Below are 23761 nucleotides of genomic sequence, written 5' to 3'. Positions count from 1 at the left end.
ACTGTTTATAGGGAAAATATGAGAAATGTGGGTAAAGAGGGCATTAACCTTGTATTATTTAGAACAGAAATATATAGAGGAAAAAGCCGAGTTAGAAAAAGGAGATGTGTGCTTGCTACGGTGGGAAAGTCTAGTGCTTTGTTTACTTCCGAAATTGATTAAAAGCAGAAAATCTCTGGTAAACTATAATATTGACATTATGCCAATGATGGCATTATGTTTCAGAACCCATTGTGAGCTGCTGGGTGTACAAGTAAAAGTTGATTAAAGAGGCAGCATTCTGCATAGATGATGCTTGTTCCTGGGAACATGAAAGCTAATAAAGCTAAGTGATATTGGAGTTTTAAACCATCTAGAACTTCAGCAATTTAATGCTTCAGACCCATAAGTGTTAATGCTCCCAAGGCTCTAGTATCAGCAAACAAGCATGAAATAGAAATATCTTGCCTTTAAGTCCTGGTGAATTAAAGATGTCAACAGCAACACAAAATGAGTATTTTAAATCTCTGATGGACAGCCTTCCAAGCACAGTCACCTTAATCTCTCCCTGTCCCTCATCAAGGTCAATTAGTGCACAAAACCAGCCTCTCGTGGCTAAAAAACAGACTCTCTTGTGAGAGCTTTCCTATGGAGACTCAGGCATCACAATGAAGAACCTACACTACGATGCCAAATGAAGGGGATTTTTTTATGATTATAAACTATTCAGCAACAGTTACTTATAGATAGCTTGGGAATTTTGGGATGGATGGCCTCTCTTCTGCAAAGCAGCAGAGTACTGTTCCCTCATAGCACACCTGCAGACAAGGGGTGCAACAACAGACCTCTCCAGACAAGCACACAAATCTTGGTCAGAAGAAATGATCAGTTAATGGGTTCAAACAGGTTCAAAGACCTGTCATAGAAGGACAGAATTCCTGAAGCCTGTAAAGGGTCTGTACACTTCAACTCACTAAAAGTGATGATATCAGTAGGACAAGAGTCTGTCCCATGCTAATTACCTCAGGCTTACCTTACAGAAGTGAAGTTCATTTGCAAGAAGAAAGCTATTCTCAAAGTCTTTAACAGCTCTGATTAAGCTGCAACATAGTAACATCAATTTAACAAAATCATCAGATTTCACTCAATAGAAAAATATGCTGAATATATGCACCACTAATATGTTTGGCTTCAGAGCAAGCATAAAATATTCACCTAATATGAGCCTAACCAGATGTACAGGAAGGAATTTTATATTAGCCTGTGGCCTCTAAGATGGCAAAACAGTTTCCTATATGCTTGACTTTACCCCTAGGTCTTTCGTACAGTTCATTAAACAAATTATGCTTACAAAAAGTATCATGTAATTGGATATGCACAACATTTCTGACTGAGACTTTGTCTCGTGACTTAGGTTACTTTGGCCTCACTGAAGAAACCTATTCTGGCTGAAGTAAAAATTTAGTGTTACACCATTCACATTGCCTTACATCTTCAAGCAGTTAAATTGACTAACTTTCATAAAATATACCAAGAATACATATTATAGATATTTGTGCTCAGTAAAACTAGTTTCACTGTAATTTATCTGTATGGCTTAGGGAATATACCTCAGGAATACAGAAGATTTTTTTCTTAAAAACGATCAATCTAATTCACATATTTTAAAAAAGAAACAACAACAACAACAACAACAACAACAACAACAACCAAAAAAAACAAAAAAAAAAAACCAAAAAATGTATACAACATATTCAAAATCATTCTGGCAGAGGAAGTCTGAATATTTCCATATGCTTTTCATCAAAGCCACATCTCAGCACTGCTGATCAGATATTCTGATGCATCAGTGAAATAAATGTTTGATGATCCTGAAAAGCATAATGGTACATGAGAATGGGATAGCCAGCCATTAAAAATGGTGTTCAGCCCCTGTCAGAGGATGATTGCATGGTCCCCTGGAGAGAATACACATCCCAAGTCTGAGGAGAGAAATTAGGGATGGTTTCAGGGTTCATTCTCTGAACCAGAATCAGACCCTCTAAGGAAATTAATTCAATCAATAAAGCTCCTTTTTTAATATTTCTTTCTCAGCTTTCCCAGAAAGCTCTTCCTCTTATGACTAACACTAATCTCTAAATTTAGCAGTAGTTCTCTGTTCTGCTAACATATATCTGAAATAGAATTATTCCAGTGACAGCTGAAGGGACTACCTCGTGTTTCATGGGAGCTATTGCAATTGTATTTTACAGAGAAAAGCATTTTAGAATTCTCTCAATGACAGAATTCTGGTTTCTCTTCTATTCATTCCATTTTAATGCTTTAAAACAATATAACTGAAGTCACAGCATTTAGATCTGGAATCTACTAAGTATGGTCCATGCTGTATTTTTGTCTAAATATCAAAGAAATTAAAGATATCTTTAAAAGTCTGTATGATCTATTAACTATGATATCAAAGAGACAGAATTTCTTAAATGCAGTAAAACAAGCAGTGGTAAACAAAATAATAAATTGACTTTTTAAAGAGATGATAACATTTTTTCTATAGCTATTTGGAGTAGCACCATTGAAATTAATATTGCTGGTGGTTCTGCAAAAATTGCAAGCTCTCCTTTTACATCCAGGCTCAGCCTTTTTCTAAGTGACCACACCATCAATACAATCTGTTTACAAAAAGCCTGCAAGGGTTTGAATACTTCTCAGGCAAGTTTTCCACAACATGGAAAGAAACATGCAGCAAGATCCGTGCTTGGTTTACTGAGGAAGGACTCCCTGCTCAGTCAGATCCAAGATCTTGGCCAGCATTTTGCTGCAACTGGTGACAATAAGAAATATTATTTGTGGAACATGCATTCTGTCACTTTGCCATCAGATGCTTCAGTGCTGCCTATCACCCACAAGTTTTTGTGGTAGGATATTAGAGCACCTTTGAATATTCAATTTAGAATGTGAAGAAAGTCTTGTTAATGAGTTTGTTTGCTGCTTCCTTGAAGCTGCAGCTGGTCTTGGCCTCTATAACCTCCTGGAGCAACAAACTGTGGAAGTTTACCATCCTTCAAGAAAGAAAAGCATTTTTTAAAATATATTTTAAAAGGTTCTTCTTTAAAACAAAAAAAAACCCACAACAAAACCAAACATCTAGAATTCCACAATTTGATGAATAATAATTTACAATCACCAGTTTCAATATATTCAAAAACTTCTTCAGTACCCTCCTTTCAGAAGAAGACCCTAAGCTTTTTTAATGTCTCCCTACTGGGGAGATATTTTGTCCCTCTCTCCCTTGCCATTGATAAAGTTACAGATATCCAGGCTTTCAGTTTCAGGGCAGAAGAGCAACCACAGTGGATCAACAACCCATCTAATTGAGTTTCCTATCTCCAGGAGTCTCCAAAAAGTGAATGGCAGTGCAGAATATAAAAAAGACTAGTTTTTGTGGGACTTTCCCCATGTACTCACTCAACCTCCAGCTTCTTGTGACTGAAGCATTTCCTGGCTCAAGGTTTTCACAGTTGAACAGTTTCCAGTGACCTTTTCTGAGATCTTTTCTAGTGCTTCCTTGAGTAAATAGAACTTTTATCATCCTTAATATCTTGTGTTAGGATCCTTAACTTAAATACAGATTATGTGAAGACTCACTACCTAATTGTTAATTTTCAAGGTCCAATTTGCTAATTGCACTGAATGATTGCTATTTCTAATCTAGAAACTGTCTCCTAATGGCTCTCCACACTGAAATCAAAGACTTAGTATTTCACTATTAGACTTAACAGGGTTATTTACATGTTATTGGGTTTTGGAGGTTTCTTAGATGGATTGTGGCATCTGACTGCAATAATTTTACTCAATAAAATAATTTCACTTATGAGTGAACTAAATTAATTAAAGCTGGAATTAATTTATTATGTATTATTATATTGGTTTGTGATCATCACAGTTTTCCTTAAAACTCTATTACCTTGAATACATTTCAACTCTTATTTGGAAACTCTCAGCAGAATTGAAAGATGTAGCCAATGAGCATTAAAACCAAAAATGGGATGAAACAAACCTACTCAAAAATAAATTACTGGAATCTTAATATTAACTTCTGAATACCAGAACTGCCAATATTATTGCTGTATACTGATGTCTGAGAGACAATTTGCAGGGAATCTATCTTATTTAAGGCTCCAATGTTGATTAATAAGACAAAAAGTTTCAGCATAATTCATCCACCTGAAGCTGTCTAGATTTTGAAAGTATCTGAAACTTCTACATGCCTACATGGCCATTCAACAGCCTAACTTTTGAAGTGCAGGGCTTTGCTGAAGCAATCTACAGCCATGCAATTTCTACCAATCTCCCTAATGATAAATGTCAGACTGCCAAGTCATGCCAAGTTCAGGTGGATACAAACTCAAACTCTCATACGTAGTGCAAATGAACCCAGAGAGGCTTTTTAAAATCTTCATAGGGTTTGACTTTCTGAGACCAAATCAGATTTGACTGTATTACTGTTCTGAGATTTACAATCAGCTCTGGTGCTGCTGAGTTGATGGCATTAACTCCAGTATAATATTTCTTCTCTCTGACATCTTTGGTTTCAGATTCTGAGAAACTCAATGAGGTTTGAAGTCATGTACACTTTCCTCTGCTGAATGTTAGTCAGCTAGCCCCAGCCAGCTTTCAGGACTTGTTCTAATTGTCAGTATGATTTGCTCAAAAATTAAATCCAAACACAGATCATTTGCTGCTTACTTCAGATACTGCAATTTCAGGCCATGTTGAAAAGTGAGACATAGAAGTCACATTGCATAAAGCCTTCCAAAGACATAGGCTGTTCTGTAGGTGGAGTCTTAACTGGAAGCTGACTGAAGGAGTATAATTTTGAAACAATTTCCACTGAGAAATACTTTCTTCAAATGTATGTGTGTGAAATGGTGTATGTGAAATCTGCAGTTGAGATGGTTTGAAAAAGTCACTCTTCAGAGAGTCAAAAGAATGTGGTCATTTGCTGTTTCTTCCCTTCTCTTGACCATCATCTCATTATATATGGGGTCATGTAGCTCCAAGGATTAAGAAACAAGCTCTTTCCCTGGACTAACTTGAATTTAGTTAGGTCTGCTGAATCTGTTGTGTACTGCTCTGCTTCATTGTTCATAACAGCTAAATCCAAGTGACACTGACATTCTGTTTAGTTCAATATTATACCAAGATACAGACATGGTTTGGACATTTAATACAATGTTCACAATCATACCCAGAAAAGGAGATCAACTACAAGGTGTGACACTCAGATGGGAAAAAGTTCCCACAAAGAGAAATTTTGCAAACAGTAAGAAGCAAGTGGAATACCAGCATATTCACTGCAGCAATAGCAGCCTTCCCTTTTCCTCTATGCAAGAGTTGCAGTAAAAACTTGTCAAAGAGGCTGATTAGAAAGACTCCTATAGAGAACTGGGGGCCAATTGTCTCTTGAAATATTTACACCAGGAATAAAAAACAAAACAGAAAAAAACCAAAATGAAACAAAAACCAACAAAAAAAAAACAACAAAAAGCAATGCAAAGCAAAACAAAACAAAATGGAAAAAAAACCAAAAAAACCAAAAAATCCCAAAAAACCCCAAAAAAACCACACAAAAAAACCCAAACAAAAAACCCCACAAAAAAAAAAAAAAACACAAAAAAAACCCTCCCTCCCGAAACCAAATCCCCCGAGTCCTTAGGGTTACAAGAGTTGAAATCGTCCAGTGGTGTGCACAGGCAGGCAGAGCTCCACCTCAGCACCCCTCCAGCCCTCCTTCTCTGACCACAGGCACATGGGTTCACCCCTGCTCTGCCTCTGACCCACACAAAGCCCCTCTCCATGCCCTCAGCTGCCCCCAGGCATCTCCCCTGCAGAACACCTTCCCTTCATTGGCTCACACCTTTTCTCTGCCATGTGTAGAGGGCTTCCTGGCCTGGGCACCTTCGGAAAAAAGTGTCAATAAAATGCAGGCAGGTTTTTGAAAAAATTGCAGAAAAGTGGGTAAACCATTACATTGAAAACTTTTGCTGTGTCTCTCATTTGGAGAAACAGCTTTAAGTTTAGCAGTGGGAAGTACCTTCTTCCTTTCCCCCTTCAAAATCAGCTCAGATCTCGCCAAATTAGAGTCCTAAGAACTTCAGTTCACACATGCATAGCTGCACAATTAGAGGTTGGCTGATACATTTCCTGTGGACTTTGAGCAGGATCTAGGTTAGCTTATTGGAGCAGCATGACATTTTGTTGAGACTGCTCTTCCTCCATCAGGCACCATGGTAAAATCCATCAGTCATTTGTTACACTCTTCTCATTTTTGGCAGCAAACATGATTAAAAACCTCCCTCACTTAACAACTGCATCATGCCCAAAGCCTGATCCATTCTGTGGATTGAATGAGACTGAGACCTTGACAAAAAAAAAAAAAGAACCCCCACAAATTTGTCACTCAGAAGTCTAGCTCAACACATAATATATTAATCCTGATCTGAGTGCAGAGCTAAGATGGGGAAGGGAGGCCCTACCCCTGTCCTCCATGGCACTGCCAGATGTAATCACAGTGAGGGTAATATCTGCATCACTCCACAACGCTAGTCCTTGAGCAAAGATGTAAAACCTGAAAGAAGACTTATCAAATTAAAGCTTTACATATTTTCAAGCTGGATTTCTATTCAGTTTACCTGCCTATAACAAACCAGGATTAACAACTATTACTTCACAGTGGTGGAGCGATTGAACCTGTGCTATCCCAGGAAAAGAGTAATAGAAGGTTTGGGTCATTCAGCCTCACCAGTGCAGCTTAAATCATGTCTGGCTGGTCAGGCAGTACATCCTCAGGCTGACTTCTGCCACTTACTGTTCCTCTTGACACCTGCCACCTTGCCACAAAATGAGTGATGATTTGGGATCTGCTCCTGTTACATACACATCTTCTGCTACTATCTGCTACTATGGATCTAATGTTTTAGTTATTGTGTGATAAAAATACCATTTTTCTTCTCTCCTCCCTCTTTGTCCTGAGAAGACTCAGAAAAAGTCAGGCTGATGGTAACCTGTAGTGGATGCAATTGTAGACAGTGTCACAGGTACCTGAGATGTGAGGAGTGACTGTAGCTGGAGATGAGGAAAATTTCACACACAGCTTCTTATTCTGCTTCTGCATGTTACTGTTCTGAGAAGACAGAGAGAATTACAGAATAACAGAATAGTTCTGGTTGGAAGGGACTTTCAAGATCACCATGTTCCAACTCTCCTGCTGTGGGCAGGAACCTTCAATTAGACCAGGTGAGGAGACTCAGAGCCCCACCCAATCTGGCCTTGAACACTGCCAGGGATGACCCATCCACAGCCCCCTGGGCAGCCTGTGCCAGCATCTCACCACACTCCAGGTGGGTCTCCCAAGGGCAGAGTAGGAGGAATCACCTCCCTCAGCCTGCTGGCTGTGCCTCCTTTGATGCAGTCCAGGACAGGGTCAGCCTTGCAGGCTGCAAATGCTCTGGCATGTCCAGCTTTTCATCCACAAGAACCCCCAAGTTCTTCCCCTCAGGGCTGCCCTCAATGAGTTATTTCCCAGTGTGTGCAAATATCTGAGATTGCCCACATCCAGGTGCAGTACCTTAGACTTGGACTGCTAAACTTCATGAGGTTCTTGTGGGCCCACTTCCTATCTTTGTTCATAGCATTAGAAGATTCAGATCACCAAAAGCTGTTCAGGAGTGCAGACAGGTAGTGGTGCAACCACGCAAGAAAAGTATTCCATCACTGTGCTTCCAAACTGATTTTTCTAGTTAAGAGTAACATTTAAGTTTCTATTAATGTTACATATATTTCCAATTGTGTTTCTTTCCATTATCACTTAAATGTTAGCTAAAGTGAGGAATATTTGTATGATATGCTATTTTAACTTCTGATTTTACTTTGTGTAATTACAGGACACGTTCATATCACTGACTTCAATGTAGCAACCATAGTGAAAGGCTCAGAAAAAGCTTCTTCTATGGCTGGCACAAAACCCTATATGGGTAAGTTTTCAATGCATTTTAAAATGTAAGAAAAGTTATATATTAAGGCTGACTAATGGCATAGCAAAAGGATTTTAGGTTGTAAAAGCCTAAAGTAGATGTGATCAACTTTTTTTGATAGTATATATGTGTGTCAGCAGTGAAAATCTTTGGAGATAGAGGATGATGTTTGGATGTTCTTTTATACAGGAGCTTGATCTCTGCACTCTTCTAGTCAGGTTTTGTTTCATTTTGTGAATTCAAATTCAGGAGAAATTCAACTGTGTCACTTTCTGTAAATCTCCACATCTTGAGACAAGAATATATTATATATTTGTACCGCAAGAATATATTATATATCTGATTAGATGAAATGAGCAGCACAGCAGAGGAATGGGATACAGAGCATTAGGAGGTCCAGAGAAAGATGGGAGACAAGGAAAAGATTTTACCTTTTCACACTAGTGAATCTGGTCTAAGTTCACTTCAGCTGACAGTTGTTCCACTCCTGAAGCCTCCTCCCCAGTCATCAGAGCTCCAGCATATCCATCAACTTCATAAGAGGACACAGTACCCAAAAATTTCTGTCCTTTCCTTTTTGAGGCTATGACACCATCCACAAACTTACTTTTTATTTATTGTGCCTTCTTCACCTTTCAGAAATGCAAAGATGCTGCAAAAGCCTCATTCAGAAAGAGTCAGAAGAATCATCCTTGCATTTATTTGGAGCTGTAAGAAGACAGCAAAGCTTTTAGAACTGTAAAAATCCTCTGTTTCAGATGAAAAGTAATAAGTAAGGATTCTTTGTCACACAGTTTGGGTACCAAAGCTTCAACAAACCAAATATTAAGTTTGTGACAGATACAGCCAGACAGTCATTGGTGCTGTTTTCCTCTTTTAGCTTATACCTTTCATTTTGTGAGGATTTCTAACTTCAGTGAAATTCTACAAGGACTTTTCAGTTGCAGTGATTTCTGATTGTAAGGCTGTATCAAAGGCTTTCCATGTGGCTTCTCCTGAGATGTTTCAAATAGAAAAAAAAAACCCAAAAATGGGGAGGTTGGCTCTATGGTTGCTGGCAAGTTTCTATTATCAAGAATTCAAATGACAATTTAACCTTGGTGTAACAAGACAAAATAACCTTCAAGCATGGTACCTGCTGAGTACCAGAACCAAGGAAACTTCACAGCTTCTGAATGACATACCTTATGCTATGCTGATTTTCACAATGATGACAGCATGAGATGTGATGGAAGCTATTTCCCCCTCTTGAAATTCTATAAAGTCTTACTTTCATGTGGATCCTGTTATGTTTAATCAGATATGAGGGGACTCTCCAACCTTTCCCTTAGCAGAGACACTTATAGGATTTCTCACTTCTTGCTATGGCAAATTTAAGGAGCTAAACAGAAAAAAATTATTTCTAAAGCCCCCATTCCTCTTTGAGATCTGATGGAAATAGGCTAAGAAATTGCTAGGGTGTGATTTGTTCACATGAAGCATGACCAAATTAAAATGGTTTCTAGGAAAAAAAGAGAGTGAATTGATATTGTGTTGTAAAAATGCCCTAGCTGTTCTGATTAAGATGACTATCTTATAATGCTAAGCATGGTGTGAGTCAACTCCTGCAGCCTTTGCTTAATCCCACTTCACATTAGCCTTTTGCCCCAAACTCTTTGCTTAATCTCACTTCTCATTAGCCCCAAATATTTCAGCCTGAAATATTCCCTGCCTATTTCCCTACTTATTAAATGTTTATGCAGAATGCACTGTACCTGAACCTGAATGTTTCTCTAGAAACTGTTAATTTCCATGTCCTCGCCTTCTCAGCCAATTAATTCAAACAAGTGAAATACCCACCACGGGCAGGAGCAAAGACAGGGACGGCAGTATTTGGGAATAGGAAAAGGCCAAAAGGCTGGCAAGGCAGGACACTTCCAGCTGCCTCTGCAGCTTTTCCTCTCAAAGCCAGAGACCTGAAAAGCTGAATGAGATCAACTTCTTAGAGTTTTGGGGTCCTCCAAGTTTGTCTTGTGTTTTCAGGTGGTTGGGACTGTGGAAGGCCATGTCTGCCTGTGATTTGGGAAACTTGTGTGTAACCTGTGCCTGATTTTACCTTCACAAAGTCACTGCTCAAACCTTTTACAATACCTGTGACTGAGAGTTCTGTCATGGCTTTGGCGTAGGAATAGCTCTTTGTGAACTCCTACGGTTTCAGGCTGTCATCCTGCCCTGGCAAGCAATGCAAAATGTCCTTTGAGACCAGGCTGGCTCTGGCAGGCACAGCTGCTGCCAGAAAAACCACAAGCACTTGTGGAGGATCCCCTCCATTGTCCATGGGCTGCTCTGTTCAGCTGGGGCTCTTTCTGCCTGCAGAAGGATTTTACTTTGGCCTCTTGTGAGAAAGGGAAGTGTTTATCTGACTGCAAGGCCTTGCTACTCTCAACACTGTTCCATCTTTTTGAATGGAAAAAAAAAACCAACCAAAAAACCAAATAAAAGGGTATTACTTTAATTTCTCCCATTTGAACAAGGCTGCAAGAAATATCTGTGTCTCAAACATGCTCTGTGCTAGGCACCCATCTGCAGTGATGGCCCTCTACCCTGCAATAGGGTGCTCAGCTACAAACCCAAAAGTTAAACAGTAAAACACATTTAGAAAACATGACAGGTGTCACCTTTCTTTTATTCCTCCCTTTGGCAAATTTATATGTGTTTGACTCCTATAGTATATGCTTTTTCCTTACTGAAATATTTTGAAATTATCAATTCCTATAGATCTGTGTATTATTTCTGAGTTTTGCAAAACTTTTCCATTCACAGGTTATATTTTGGAAAGGGTTAAGATTTGGGTTTTTTTTAATGTGGGTTTTTTTGTGTGGTTTTGTTGCTGTTGTTGATTATTTTTGTTTTGGTTCTTGGGAGCTTTTGGTTGTAGTGGTAGGAGGGTGTTGGGGGGACTAGGTAGAGCCTTTGGTGTTTTTCTCAGCCAGATACTGAAGATATTCAAATGATACACTGTGACTTTACCTCAAATCAAACCAATAAAATACGTTTTATTACACAAGTACACCTGCCAAAAATCCAAAGTCAATAAAATCAGTCATAAATTATGTGAAAGGTTTCAGCTACCCCATTCCCATCTCACAGGCTTGTTATCTCTGGTTTTCACAGCTTCTTTCACAGGCTGCTGTCATGGTGAAGAATGACTGTATGCCTGAGATTACCAAAGTATTGTGGATTTACACTGGTCCACTGAACTTCTAAAATGTATGAGTCATCCATATTTATTAATTAATACTCTGTAGGTGTACTATTGGACTCAGATGAAAGCCAGTGGATGTCCTGGTATAAACCTTTCACATAGAAGAAATTATTCCATAGAGCTAAATTTGTTTCTCAGTTGCTTAAAATATAGCAGGGAAAATTCTGAGTTGAGTTTTCAAAAATCATCATTCTTTGGTCTTGTACTCATATTAAACAGTGCTCTGTAATTAAATATTGTTCTGCAGCTCATTGTATTTGGAATGCAGTTAAGGCAGTGTTTAGGTTTTTAAAAATCCTACCTTTATCCTACAGGGGGTTTGACAGCCTGTCAGCAGAGTTTCTCTGGCCATATCATTACTTGACCTTTTGTTCCCAGGGAAATCCCATGATGTCAGCATGACAAGGGAGCCTTCTCTTTGTTCTGATGAGCAAGAACTAAGAGTGGCTGTGTGAGACTTTGAGCTGCTGAAATAAATATTCCCCACACTGATGGGATTTTCAGCTCGTGCTAGGAGCTACGTGGCTGAGGGGATTAAACACTGAGCTGTGAGCAGGCACTCAGGGTTTGGTTCCACTGTGACACTAGTGAGTAGGAACATAAGCAGCTGAGGAACCTCAGGAGATCAGAAGAGAAGTTATTACCTCCAGGTGCTCTTCACCTCTGTGCTCTCTGACCTGCTACCATCCTTTAAGATATTCCAGCAGAACTACTAATACTATAATTTCTTTGACTATTTCAGTTAATAAAGACTCCACTCTGAGTTCAAGAGGTAGTTTTGGATGGGCTTTTTATTAGTTAATTTGTTTGTTTGTTTGTTTGTTTATTGCCTGCCTAAAAGGGCCCGGTGTGTTGTGGAGCTCTGCAGGGAGATCCAAGGGGAGCAGAGGTGCAGCAGAGGTGGCAAACAGCCCCCAGAGGGCCCTTCTGCCCCCTGGATAACTCCTGGGTTTTGATCAGGCCAACCCCTCAGGTTTTTGCATGCATAAACTGGTGCAAAGACATTCTGTAACCTGGTGGGGGTATGTGAAACAGGAGCATGGAGCAGTTCCTCTGGTGTGTCAGGTACAGTCTGTCCTGAAAATCCCATTACACAGACACGCTGATTTCAGTACTGGGCAGAACAGCTGCTGTCTGTACACTGGAACAATCTTCCAAACACCAAATGGATATTTTTGAACACAATCCCTTCTAAAAATTGCTAGAAAAGCAGGCCCTGCAGCCACTGTGAGCTTTTGTATGGAGTAACGAAGGTGCTTGTGTACAATTTCATGTTCAATAATGGGAGGCCATGGCAGGCTCATTGCTGCTGGGCTTTCTTTCAGCAGGGGCAGCAACTCGAGGTTGTTTCTCTGAGGCTGATGCAGATGTTCAGCCACTAAGGGCTTCTCTGTGCAAGGTCAAGAAGTGAGTTCTGTTCAGTGCTTGAGTAAAGCAGAGGGTTGTATGAGGATAGCACGCTGAATAAGGGCAAGAGAGGTTATATAGCCATATGGAAAACTAATAAGGCATTCTAAATGCCATGTCTGTTTTCAGGTAATGGTATCTAAATTATTTACTTTGATTGAATAATTGCATTAAATATGAGTATTAAAACTATTGAGGTGTATAATGTGAATAATGGTGGAAAATCAGTTGCATGGCTATAACAAGTATAAACCTCACGCTAGAAAATTGCCATCCCAGCATGCCCGGGCTTTAAGCAGCATTTTGTCTTATAAAATAGAAGTTAGCAGCTGGCTAGTCTAAAGCTCTGAGTCAGAAGGCTGACCATTATAATTTAGACCTTTTTAGCAATAAGAAAGTAAACATTAGGAGCTAAATTGATAGTTTACCAAATCCACATTTCTATTCAGGGATAGGGAAGTTGTTTCCTTCCATTTTCCTCTTGAAACAGCTTCTACTCTGGATAGAAGATCACTGATTATTATTGTAGTTTGATTTCTGTTTTTTATTTAAACCATGATCCAGAAAAATTACTGACCCCTGAATTTATTTCTCAGGGGAAAAGTGAAAATTACATTATCATTACAATGCTGAGAAAGCAATTAATTTTTCACTGAAACATCTCAGTTCAAGATTTTTGGAATATTATTCCAAAAATCAAGTTCATTTTTTATTTAGCTCAATTGTCATGCCTTAAGCCTGATTCAGCAATGTGAAACTATAAATGTGTTCTATACATCATCATTCACACATTTAAAATTTGCAAACATCTAACTTTTTAACAGCTTGTCCTGTGCTAGTCAATCAAAATATTGGTTACGCTGTGTGTATTGTATATAAGTGTATATATATATCAATTTATACACACAATTTTTTTTCCCCAGGATCAGGGACTAAGATATGGAAGGAGAGTGATATCTGGCAGTGTCATATTATGCTGAATGTCAGTTAATGATGATGAGCAGTGTCAGGGATTTCATTCTTACAAAATATTTTGGACATATCCACCCATTGGATCAATTAAAAAAAAAGAGACACAAAACCACTAGGTTTTGTTTGTTTCTTTCTTTGTTTCATTTTCAGTTTCTCATATTAATAACACTGGCACAGGACATTGTGCAGGAACTGATGACCAGATGTCATTGGCAATATTTAGCTTTTCATTGACAGTCAGATCCTTACAGTAATCCATCTTGTAAGACTGACTTGCAAGTTATTGCTCAAATAGATTGATTTGTTAGTTTGTAGATGCTCCATCAGAAATAACAGCAGCTTTTCTTTTTGCCAACTGCACCAAGAGATAGATTTCAAATTGATCATTTTATCATGGACAGCATTTTCAAACTCATCTCTGAGCACCAAATTAAAAATAGTCTGAATTTCAGAGACCCAGAGCACTTACAATTTATCAAATTATGATATCAATGGATACTCAGCAGATTTTCAGAAATCCTACTTAAAACATTTTATTCTTTGTACAAAATGGTCTTTCACAATAGGAAAAAAAAGAGTGAAGATTTGGTTTAGCATTATTTGCATTTACATTGATATTCTCTTGTATTTCAAGTTAATGAATCATATTGTTAAATACTAATATCTTGCCACAAATAAAGGTAGATAATTGCCAACCAGCTACATGAAATTTCCTTTTTTATAACTTTAGTTTTGTTACAGATCTCTAGGAAAATATGTATACAATATGAGATGCATCTACATAATTTACATTTCAGATCATATGACTGGTATGAACATTTTAGTGGATAGTTATAACATGAATGGATTTGTTAGAAATTACTCACTTTTGCACAAACCTACGGAACGGGAGTAAGGATATCCCAGTATGCCATTGCTTCTGAGATGGATGCAGACCTACTAGATTTGCTTTCACATTTATTTTGTTCATAGGTTGTCCTCTAGTATGGTTTCATTTTAGAGAGAAATAACCATTTATTTACTTCCTACAGTCTGCAGTAGTATGGCATTATTAAAAAGATACAGTGCAAAAGCATCAAAATGTACTCTGAAGACTATTTCTTTTAATTTATTAGTTGGAAAAAATTATTGACTGGAAATTTTTATTGGGGACAACCAAGAAATGCACTGAAGCACACAATACAGTACAAATGTGGATCTATTTATATGACTTTTCAAGGAAGCAAAGCAGGTAAACAACAAAGTAATCAAAGTATATTACTAAGAGAAAACTATTGATGCAGCAAAGAAACAATAGAAGGATTTTTAGCTTGGCTAGTTGCCAAAGTTAATATGTGCAATTACTTATTATTATGTAAGACAAAGAGATATTTTATTTGTTCTGTTAAAATTAGTACAGATGTCCCATCTTGGAATGGCATTGATATTTAAAGGGTGTTTCTTTGTCATTTTCAAAAAGTGCATGAAAGGTGTCAGATCACACTTTGCAAAGCATGAAAAGCAATAAAGCAAACAAAAAGACTGCACTGCTTCCGAGTACCTGACTTTTAAATTTCCTGGTCCTTTGGGTGACCGGTTTTCCTGAGCTGAGGTGAAGAACCAGTGCAGTTCATGATGACTGCCCAGAGGAAGAATCCATAAAGATCCCATTGAGGCTTTCTGTCACCCCAGAGGATGTCATCCCACCCAGATGTGCTGTGAGGAGCTGTCTGCTGGAGCTCCATTAGGATCACAGGATTGTGATAGCAGAGCCCCCAGGAGCCTCTACTGCAACTCTGCTCAAAGCAGGGCGAGCAGAGAGGTTGGACCAGGTTCCTGCTGTTGAGTCACTCTTCAGACAGCTCTAGGAATGTGCAGATCCCCACCATGTCTAAGAAATTGAGTCAGGGGGACCTGTGGGATCTACCAACTACAACACTTCTCTACTTTTCTTTGAATTCACTCTTGCTGCTAGACTTGCTATTATTTGATTTATCTTCACTGTTAAAAAGTTAAGCTTCTGCCATGCAAATGTCAACTGCCTTTCCCCTAAGTGTGTGTGATTGTAACTACAGCTCTTGGCCAAAACAAACTGCAGGATCTAACCCAATATTGAACCCATTTATTTTCCTGAAAAGCCTTTGTTCAGTAGGAACTCCTAAAGGAAAAAATATGAAACTCTTGTTCACACAAACGCTTGAAGGCAGAATACTTCTGCCTATGTAGATGCATAAGGGTAAAAGATGAAGTATTCTTCTCATCCTAAATCTGTTATGGTAAGAGAGGATATGTTCACAACAGGTGCACACAGCAGAGCTGTTGCTTTTGTTCCAAGCTGGCAAAATCAAATCTGATCATCCTTTGGAAGAATCTACACAGAGCAGGCTCCAGGATGGCTGTCAAAGCTGACCCTGGGGTCAAGTTCAAATTTTAAAAGATTATAGATATTTAAGTAACAGTGTTAAAGAAAATCAATGCAGCATTTGATCTTTCCTTTCAGAGTATTTATTTGCTTTTATCCTAACCAATTTGCACTCTGAATTGGTTCTCCAGGCATAGTTATTTCTTACAGCAAACCTAATATTATGTCCTGTATTTAATAGCTCTAGTTCTTCAGAGCTTGGTTAATTCCATGTCTTGGAGGGTCTGCTGTCTTTGTGTAAGATCATGCTCTGTGTCTGAATGGACAGGCAAACTCAGAAGTCTGCACACAGCCTGGAAGCCTCTGTTTGCACCTAATGTCTCAGTTCAAAAAGACTTTTAGACACATTAAGCACAAGCTTAGTGTGAAATGGGTACTCAACAGCCTTGTCAAAATAGAGAAAGGTCTTTTGACTTCAACATGGTTGAGATTTCACCCTGAGAAAAAACCTGTATATAGGATACCATAAATCATATTGCACCCTCTGTCAGTTCCTCCATCATGAGAAGAGAGTTCTTACAACTGCTTCACTGGAGCTGATGGAATTCAGAGAAGCATTCCAGCTGGGCTGAAAATAATGCTGTTAAAGTGGGCAAAAAGGGGCTATCTGGTTTAAAAATTGGGACATTAACTGCTCATATTCTGACCTCAGAATGCCATCGGCTTAAGGTGAGAAAACAGCTTCAAAACTCCAAGGCAAAATAAAGCATTTTATGCTGATCTGCTTAATGTAGGATGAGTTGACCTTGAGGATTTTAGAACATAAAATAAAATAAAATTCAATAGGTCAGTTGCTAAATTAGCAAAACAACTGCACTACTCTGGCAATGTCATAGGTTACATCAATAAAGTGCTTTCACCTCGATCTGACAGAAATCAGGTAGTAATCTGTCTCATTATTAAAATGTTAAAGCTATAAAAGAAATAGTCAAACCAGCATTATACCTGCATAGTTCAGTAAAAAAGCTGAAAGGCTATTTTCTGTAATGAGATATTGTGCATCATCTAGGCATGGTGGGCAAAAACCGTAACAAATGGGACTAAGTCAAGCAAACCTTCACTACAACATTCCTGTGGTGATATTCAAAATGTAAGTTTGGTGCCTGATGTGAATTTAAATGCATTGATCCATTAAAGTAATAAAAAGAATCCTGCTTATGCTCTCACCACCTATCTGATAGACTGCACACCTGTGACATATGCCTGCACATCAGCAGCATGCACACATGAAGATATAGCATGTCAAGGGAAGCTACGTCATCTGGAGGTGAGAAAGTGTTAACTCAGTGTAATGACTCTTAGGGTATTGTTGATTTATGTCATCCTGGATCACAGAGATCCACCGGTTGTCTATTCTCCAAACACATGTATTCCAGAAAAAAATATTTATTTAGGTGTCTTCAGATATCATACCAGAGATGTTTAGACATGGTCCTGCTGGTCAAAGACCACTTTCATACATTCACTGCTTTTTGTTCTACAGATTAAAGTTTTGCCATAACTAATGAATGGATGCTGAAATCTTCTATTATATTTGGCTCAAGTCAGGTCTGGAGTTGTAAATGATTAGGTTGACATCCATAATGCAAGGACTGCAAAAACTCCTCTAAAAGAAATGCCTTTCCATTTATTAAAGGTGCTTCTCTAAATGCCATAAATAGTCAAATCCCAAATCCCACTGCCAGTCAGAAGTGTGACCAGATTGCATTCCCTGCAGTGCGCACATCACCAACTGAGGCCATGGTAACAAGGGGGTAAGGTGGTACATTAGACTCGGTACCATGGCCAGAAGAGGCTCACATGGTCTTTGCAATCTAGCATGATGTTGTGGCTGGGGACAGTGCTGTTTAGAAAACCTCTAGTGAAAATGTTGTTTTAACAAAGTGTACTGAGATTCTGCTGTTAAGTCATTAGAAAAGCATGACCAAGTTTTCATTTCATTTCATTTCATTTCATTATTTCATTTCATTTCATTTAGTTTAGTTTCATTTCCTAGCCACTCTATTTATATCTGGTTTTCTGAAGAAATTATAGTAACATTATTTAATAGAGGTTTTTTCATCAAATTAGACAAAGTGGATCCTTGTTTTGAAAATATATTTTCTTTTCATCCACAGAAGTTACTTTTATGGAAGTCATTACTTCACTGACCGTGTGTTCTTCTAGTCGTGACAGTTTCTCACGTCATAAAATCAATGTCAGGATTTCTATTTAAGTACCTTTTTCCTATGTTGAATACCTTTAAAACCTGTCTGATTAGTTCCATCCGAATGTAGAATAAGGATGAGATTTACCATATTCAACACCTTCATCAATCACAAAGAATCACCTCACTTGCAGATATTTTTCCCATAAAAATGTTTACATTACTTTAAATGTTCTAAGTCACACTTCAGACCAAGAATTCCCCTCCTAGTACTTATTTTTATTCACATAACTTAAAACTTAAATGAACCAAGTAAGAATTAACATATTACTGAGTTTTGAAATACACTGACTGGCAAAGGTTGCTTGTTATCAGTAAAACAAGGCACTGAAACTACACCCTGAAAATGCTGTGCTTCTAAATCTATTTAATTCCAGTTTGTTGAGTCCCTGTTCATTTTTCAGCTGTGAAATGATACCCATTGTCTAACCTTAATGAAATACTTTTTTGTTCAATTTGATTTACTGTTTTAGCTCCAGAAGTGTTCCAGGCTTTTATGGATGGAGGTCCAGGATACTCGTACCCAGTAGACTGGTGGTCGCTAGGAATTACAGCATATGAACTACTGAGGGGCTGGGTAAGAATGATGGTGTTTGTTGTTACCTAACAAAAACCTCAAATTTGCAGTGCCCTGAGTGCATTCTTCAGGATAAAATTTGAGTGTGTAAGGCCCAGGTCAGGAATGTTGTCCTGGTTCTTTCCCAGCTGAAAACACTCTTGGGAAAGTTTCACCCCATATTCAAATACATTGTGAAAACTTGCCTCAGTTTGGCTAAGGAAAGGCCTAATGTTTAACAGCTTCTTTATAAGGCTGAATTGCAAACTGTGGTGGGTTTTTTTCAAATAGAAGTTGAGCTACTTCACACTATATTTTCTCTTTGATTCTCTTGGCTAATACCATAAGAGATCTAATGTAATATCCTAAGATCCTTAGCCCAACTACAGAAAATGCTTATCTGCCAGTGCATTTGTTTCTTATCTAATCAATTATGTGAATAAGCTTAATGAAAAATCTTCCTGAGCATGGTCGAATATCATAGAAGATAATGGAAATTTTTTTCCATTTCAAGGGATTTCAGTCAGTTGCTTAAATATTTACTATTCCCCACAGAAAACAGTAATTTAGATACTATTTCAGGATGATGAAGTAGCTAAAGCAGCTGTTTTGGAAAGTGGATTTTATTGCATTGCAGTATATTTTTTTATATTATGATACTAACATAGTTCAGCTACCTTTTCTTGCCAGAAAATCAATCACATAAAGATCTCACAATTTCACAAATTTTATTAGGATAATAGTTAAAGAAAAATAGAAATAAAAATAATTATTATTCTTACTTTTAAATGAAAAATTTAATTTCAGAGTGTCTGCATACTGTTATTTCAGAAGCTACACTTTTCAAAGGCCTAAAATTTGGCCAATCTATTTTGTATTTCCATAGAAATAACAAAAGTCATGCTCCTGAGACAAAGATCTTTCCCATGTAAAGACTGTTTCATCTCTCAAAATAGAGGAGTATTAAACACGTTTCCTAATAAAAACAACAAACTAACAATGATTATCAATTTTTCTCTACCATAATTCTCAAGCCTGAGGGAGTTTTTAGACTGATATTCTTCCTGGAATAGAGGAGTTAAAGTCTGGCAGTGATAAGCATAATACATCCTCAGTCCTAGTCACAGATGGTAGTTCTAGCTGCACTTAAAGTAAATTAAGAGAACATCCTGATAGTTGTATATCAACCCTTTCACCATGAGTGTCTCCAAGAAAGGAGAGCAATGAATAATAATGAAAGCTAAACTCCCAATACTAATCACGAAAGATCACTTTGATGTGACAATTCACTTTAAAAATGAAAAATTATATAGGCTGATATCCATTTGCCAAGATCCATACAGTCTTTCCTGAATAAGTCAATCTGGACAAAAACAAAGCAAAGTTGAGACTGAATCAATTTCTTGTTAGGCTTTTTTTTTAAAATAAAAACATTGCTATCTGAACCTGCTCAAGTAACCCAAGCCAGCTGCTTGTTTTCTTCTGAAGAGCAGCTCTGGGCTACTGAGCAAGCCAGAGGATGGCTTGGCAGCTCACACCACCGTATGGACACGGAAAAGGTGTGTGCTTTTTAAATTTTTGTAGTGTAAACAAAGCCTAAACTGGCACGAGTGATGACAAGAGAAGCAGCAGTGGCGTGAGGAGATGTGCTTAACCCGAGGCATGCTGCCATCTCAACAACTGCGAGCTCAGAAGCCCCATCTGCCACAGCAGCAGATGGCCATGAAGGCACAGTTTGCACACAAGGCTGTGAGCTCAGCCTGCAGCACACAGCTCCTGCTCCTCCAGGTTCCCAAGCTCTGTCCAGCAGAGGAAACGGCCCCACTGCCACCAGGAACACGGGCAGGCTCCCGGAGCAACCCGCCCGTGCCAGCAGCAGCAGCCGTGGGCAAAGAGGAGGCTGTGGCACGGGACAGAGCCACAGGACACAGGGATTTCTGCAGCTGGAACCTGGTGCATGCTGCTGTATGGGAAAGGCAGGAGGCAAGAAAGGAAGGAGCATTAGAAATTAGAAGGAGCATTAGAAACATCACAAATTTGACTTTCCACCTCGGAGCTGTGCATAGTGTATGATGCTGACAGCCTGAATTGCAGAGGTGATAAGTAAAAGAAAAACGAGTAAAAATGAGTTGTTTTTCATTGAGCTGATTTTTTTGTTTTTATTTACCTCTGCTGCTTCAGGTGATTAAGGCATCCCAGCCATTCTCATTTTTGGCTTCCCACTGCTGGGCAGCCAAACCATATTCTGCTAGAAATGAGCCTGTAGATACAGGAGTGTGTTGTGTCCAGTGCAGAGCTTTCTGCACCACTTTTTGGTTACCCATAGTACAGCTGACATTTCTCAATAAGTTATAGGTACATTTTTCTCCTTATCCAGCTGCTGGTAAAAAAGCTAGCAAGAAAAAAACAAATTCATACAGCTTTGCATCAAAGATCAAATCGATCTTTTCACAAAGTCCATGAAATTAAACTGTAATTAAACTGTATGATGCAAACTGTGCCATGTGTCAGTCTGTTCCTGAGCTATAGACAACTGCTAAAATGCTGCAATAAATATATTGCACCATGAATTCAATAGAGACAAAGGGAAGGAATGTGTAGTAGGTGGGATTCCCAGATTCTGACTTTCACTGCAATGTGAACAATTAACAACAAATTTTGATTAAAAAGTCCTGAACAAAAACAAACCAGATTTTTTTTCCTTTTCCCACAAAATATAACTGAAGGGATCTTTGAGTGGATTGAATAGCTGAAAAACAGGGGAGATAGAGGTATGAAGGGTCTGAAAAGATCAAACTTATAATGGCCATTTATAGTTAAAATCAACTAATAAAAATTATTAAAATCTCTGCAAATCTCAAAAAATCAAGATTTAGAATGCCAATAATCTTAAAAATAAGGCACATTTTAGGGGTTTTCCTGTTAGGAAAAATGCATGGGCAGAAACATCCTTAACAGAAAAACTTTTGATTATTCATAATTCCATATAGTTGCTAATTTTGGAGTTAATTGCCATTTTCAACAATTGATTCTGTCTCAATTATGCTATTGATCAGATTGTTGTATCAATTTAAGTAAGCAGTACATTGACAGAAAGCACATAAAAGTTTCATTTTTAATAACTGTTATATGGCAACATTACCACGTGTAGGGGAAAGGACATGACAGACTATTTCTGATGGCAATTTTGAACCCAGTTCAGGAAAATTATGCATTTAAAGCAGACATTTAGATCCTGTGAAATTCATATGGACATGGTACAGCTAAATGATAACAGGCTAACTGAATGTGAATCAAAACAAAAATATTTAGACCCTCCTGAATTTATTTTTAGAGCACACCAGTGCCTTGGAATGCACTTGGTTTCATACATGTGAAAGTCAAATATATGCATGAATCTTCCCAGAATAAGAATATGTCATGAGTCTTTATGAAAAGTGACTCCAATTCCTTAACAGATTAGACAATTAACACCTAGAAATATTCTTAAATAATAATCTTCTACCAGCACATACTACAAAGGGATGATTCATTTCTTAGTAAAGGTAATGAGCATCTGCCCTTTGCTGTTCGGGATATTGGATTAATAGGTAATTCTATGTTTTTTATGAATTATGATGCAGTAATTTGCACACTGCTGCTAGGATGGCATTTAGCTGCAGATCTCATATCACATATTTATCACCTGCTGGCTACAACTTAATTCACTAGCAATCCACTCTCTGCACTTGTTTACAAAAATACATTAAGCATAATTATAACAACTTACTTCAAACATTCAAGTATGAGAACAGAAAATAGCAAAAATATAATTTTATATGTAGTACTTTATTTCCAAATTTGGCATGTAATAAAAGATAAATCAGAGAAAACTTAATGAACAAAGCACTGCAAAAATCAGAGCTTTTCTTCATCTGTAGAAGAATTTAGGCACTGCAATGACATGACAGCAGATCCATGCAGTGTGTTAATTTTGGACTTTAAAAAAAGCAAGGGAGAAGGATTGGGATTTAGAGTCTTCTTTTTTACTGTGATTCTGACACAGACTTTTTTTTGTAAGCATCTTTTAGTTTCTTATCTACTACTCAGTAAAATTAGGATGACAAAGCTCCTTTCAGCCACCTCCTTTAGATTTTGTCAGTTTAGGTCTCAAGAACTGATCACTAGTATAACAAGCAAAAAGTAGTAAACAATCCACATTTCACATAGAATGCCCCAGGAACAAAATTATTTATTCATCTCATTTGAACTTTTACTTCCTTTCATGAGAGAAAAATTTGCAGAGGAAATGCATCTATGAAAAATTACATTCATTACAACCAAAGAAAAGCTCACATACAAAGGATTACACTTAAAATTTTTATACAAAGCTGTTGTGGTTTTGATATTTCCAAGACAAATACTGAGCTCAGTAAAATGTGACTAGTCTGCACTCTTTGATCCATTCTTTCTGACTTGGTATTGATTTAACTTTATCCCAGAGGCCCTATGAAATTCATTCAGCCACCCCCATTGATGAGATACTCAACATGTTCAAGATCGAAAGAGTTCACTACTCATCCGCATGGTGCAAGGGCATGATAGCGCTACTGAAAAAGGTAAGAAAGCACAAAGAACTTCTGTCCTCTGTTCTTTCCTTTTCCAGAAGCCTCTCCAACACTGGAAAAGGCATCAGACAAACACACACATTAGGTAGTCAACATTTCAAGGATAAGAGAGCAGAGCTTATTTCTATGCTATTCTGAATGCGTCTGGTGCGGTATTTTCAGGTTGCAGTATTCTCAGGCTTAGACTCAGGCTTTTCATGGCTTCAAAGAATTAAAAAAATGTAAATTTATTTTGTTTTAAAGCTAGAGATAGTAAAAGTTTGGGGATCAGTAATTTCTCATCTGTGCCTTGGCCTCATTTGCCCCCAGCTATGGATATGCAAGTGGGACAGGGAAGGAAGGACCACTCTGCCCTCTGA

General features: G+C 38.0%; 1 protein-coding gene across 2 annotated transcripts in view; it reads left to right on the top strand.

The window, feature by feature from the left end:
* Positions 1-23761, top strand: part of STK32B (serine/threonine kinase 32B) — a 157318-nt gene that overhangs the window by 108449 nt on the left and 25108 nt on the right. For both annotated transcript variants that reach the window (XM_031504578.2, XM_077782762.1), the window contains 3 exons: positions 7920-8009; positions 18713-18816; positions 23277-23393. In XM_031504578.2, coding sequence (XP_031360438.1) covers positions 7920-8009; positions 18713-18816; positions 23277-23393 — 311 coding nt within the window. The remainder of the gene's footprint in view (positions 1-7919; positions 8010-18712; positions 18817-23276; positions 23394-23761) is intronic.

Source organism: Lonchura striata, chromosome 4, assembly GCF_046129695.1.
Source record: "Lonchura striata isolate bLonStr1 chromosome 4, bLonStr1.mat, whole genome shotgun sequence".
Taxonomy (NCBI): domain Eukaryota; kingdom Metazoa; phylum Chordata; class Aves; order Passeriformes; family Estrildidae; genus Lonchura; species Lonchura striata.
This window is presented reverse-complemented; position numbering and strand designations above follow the sequence as displayed.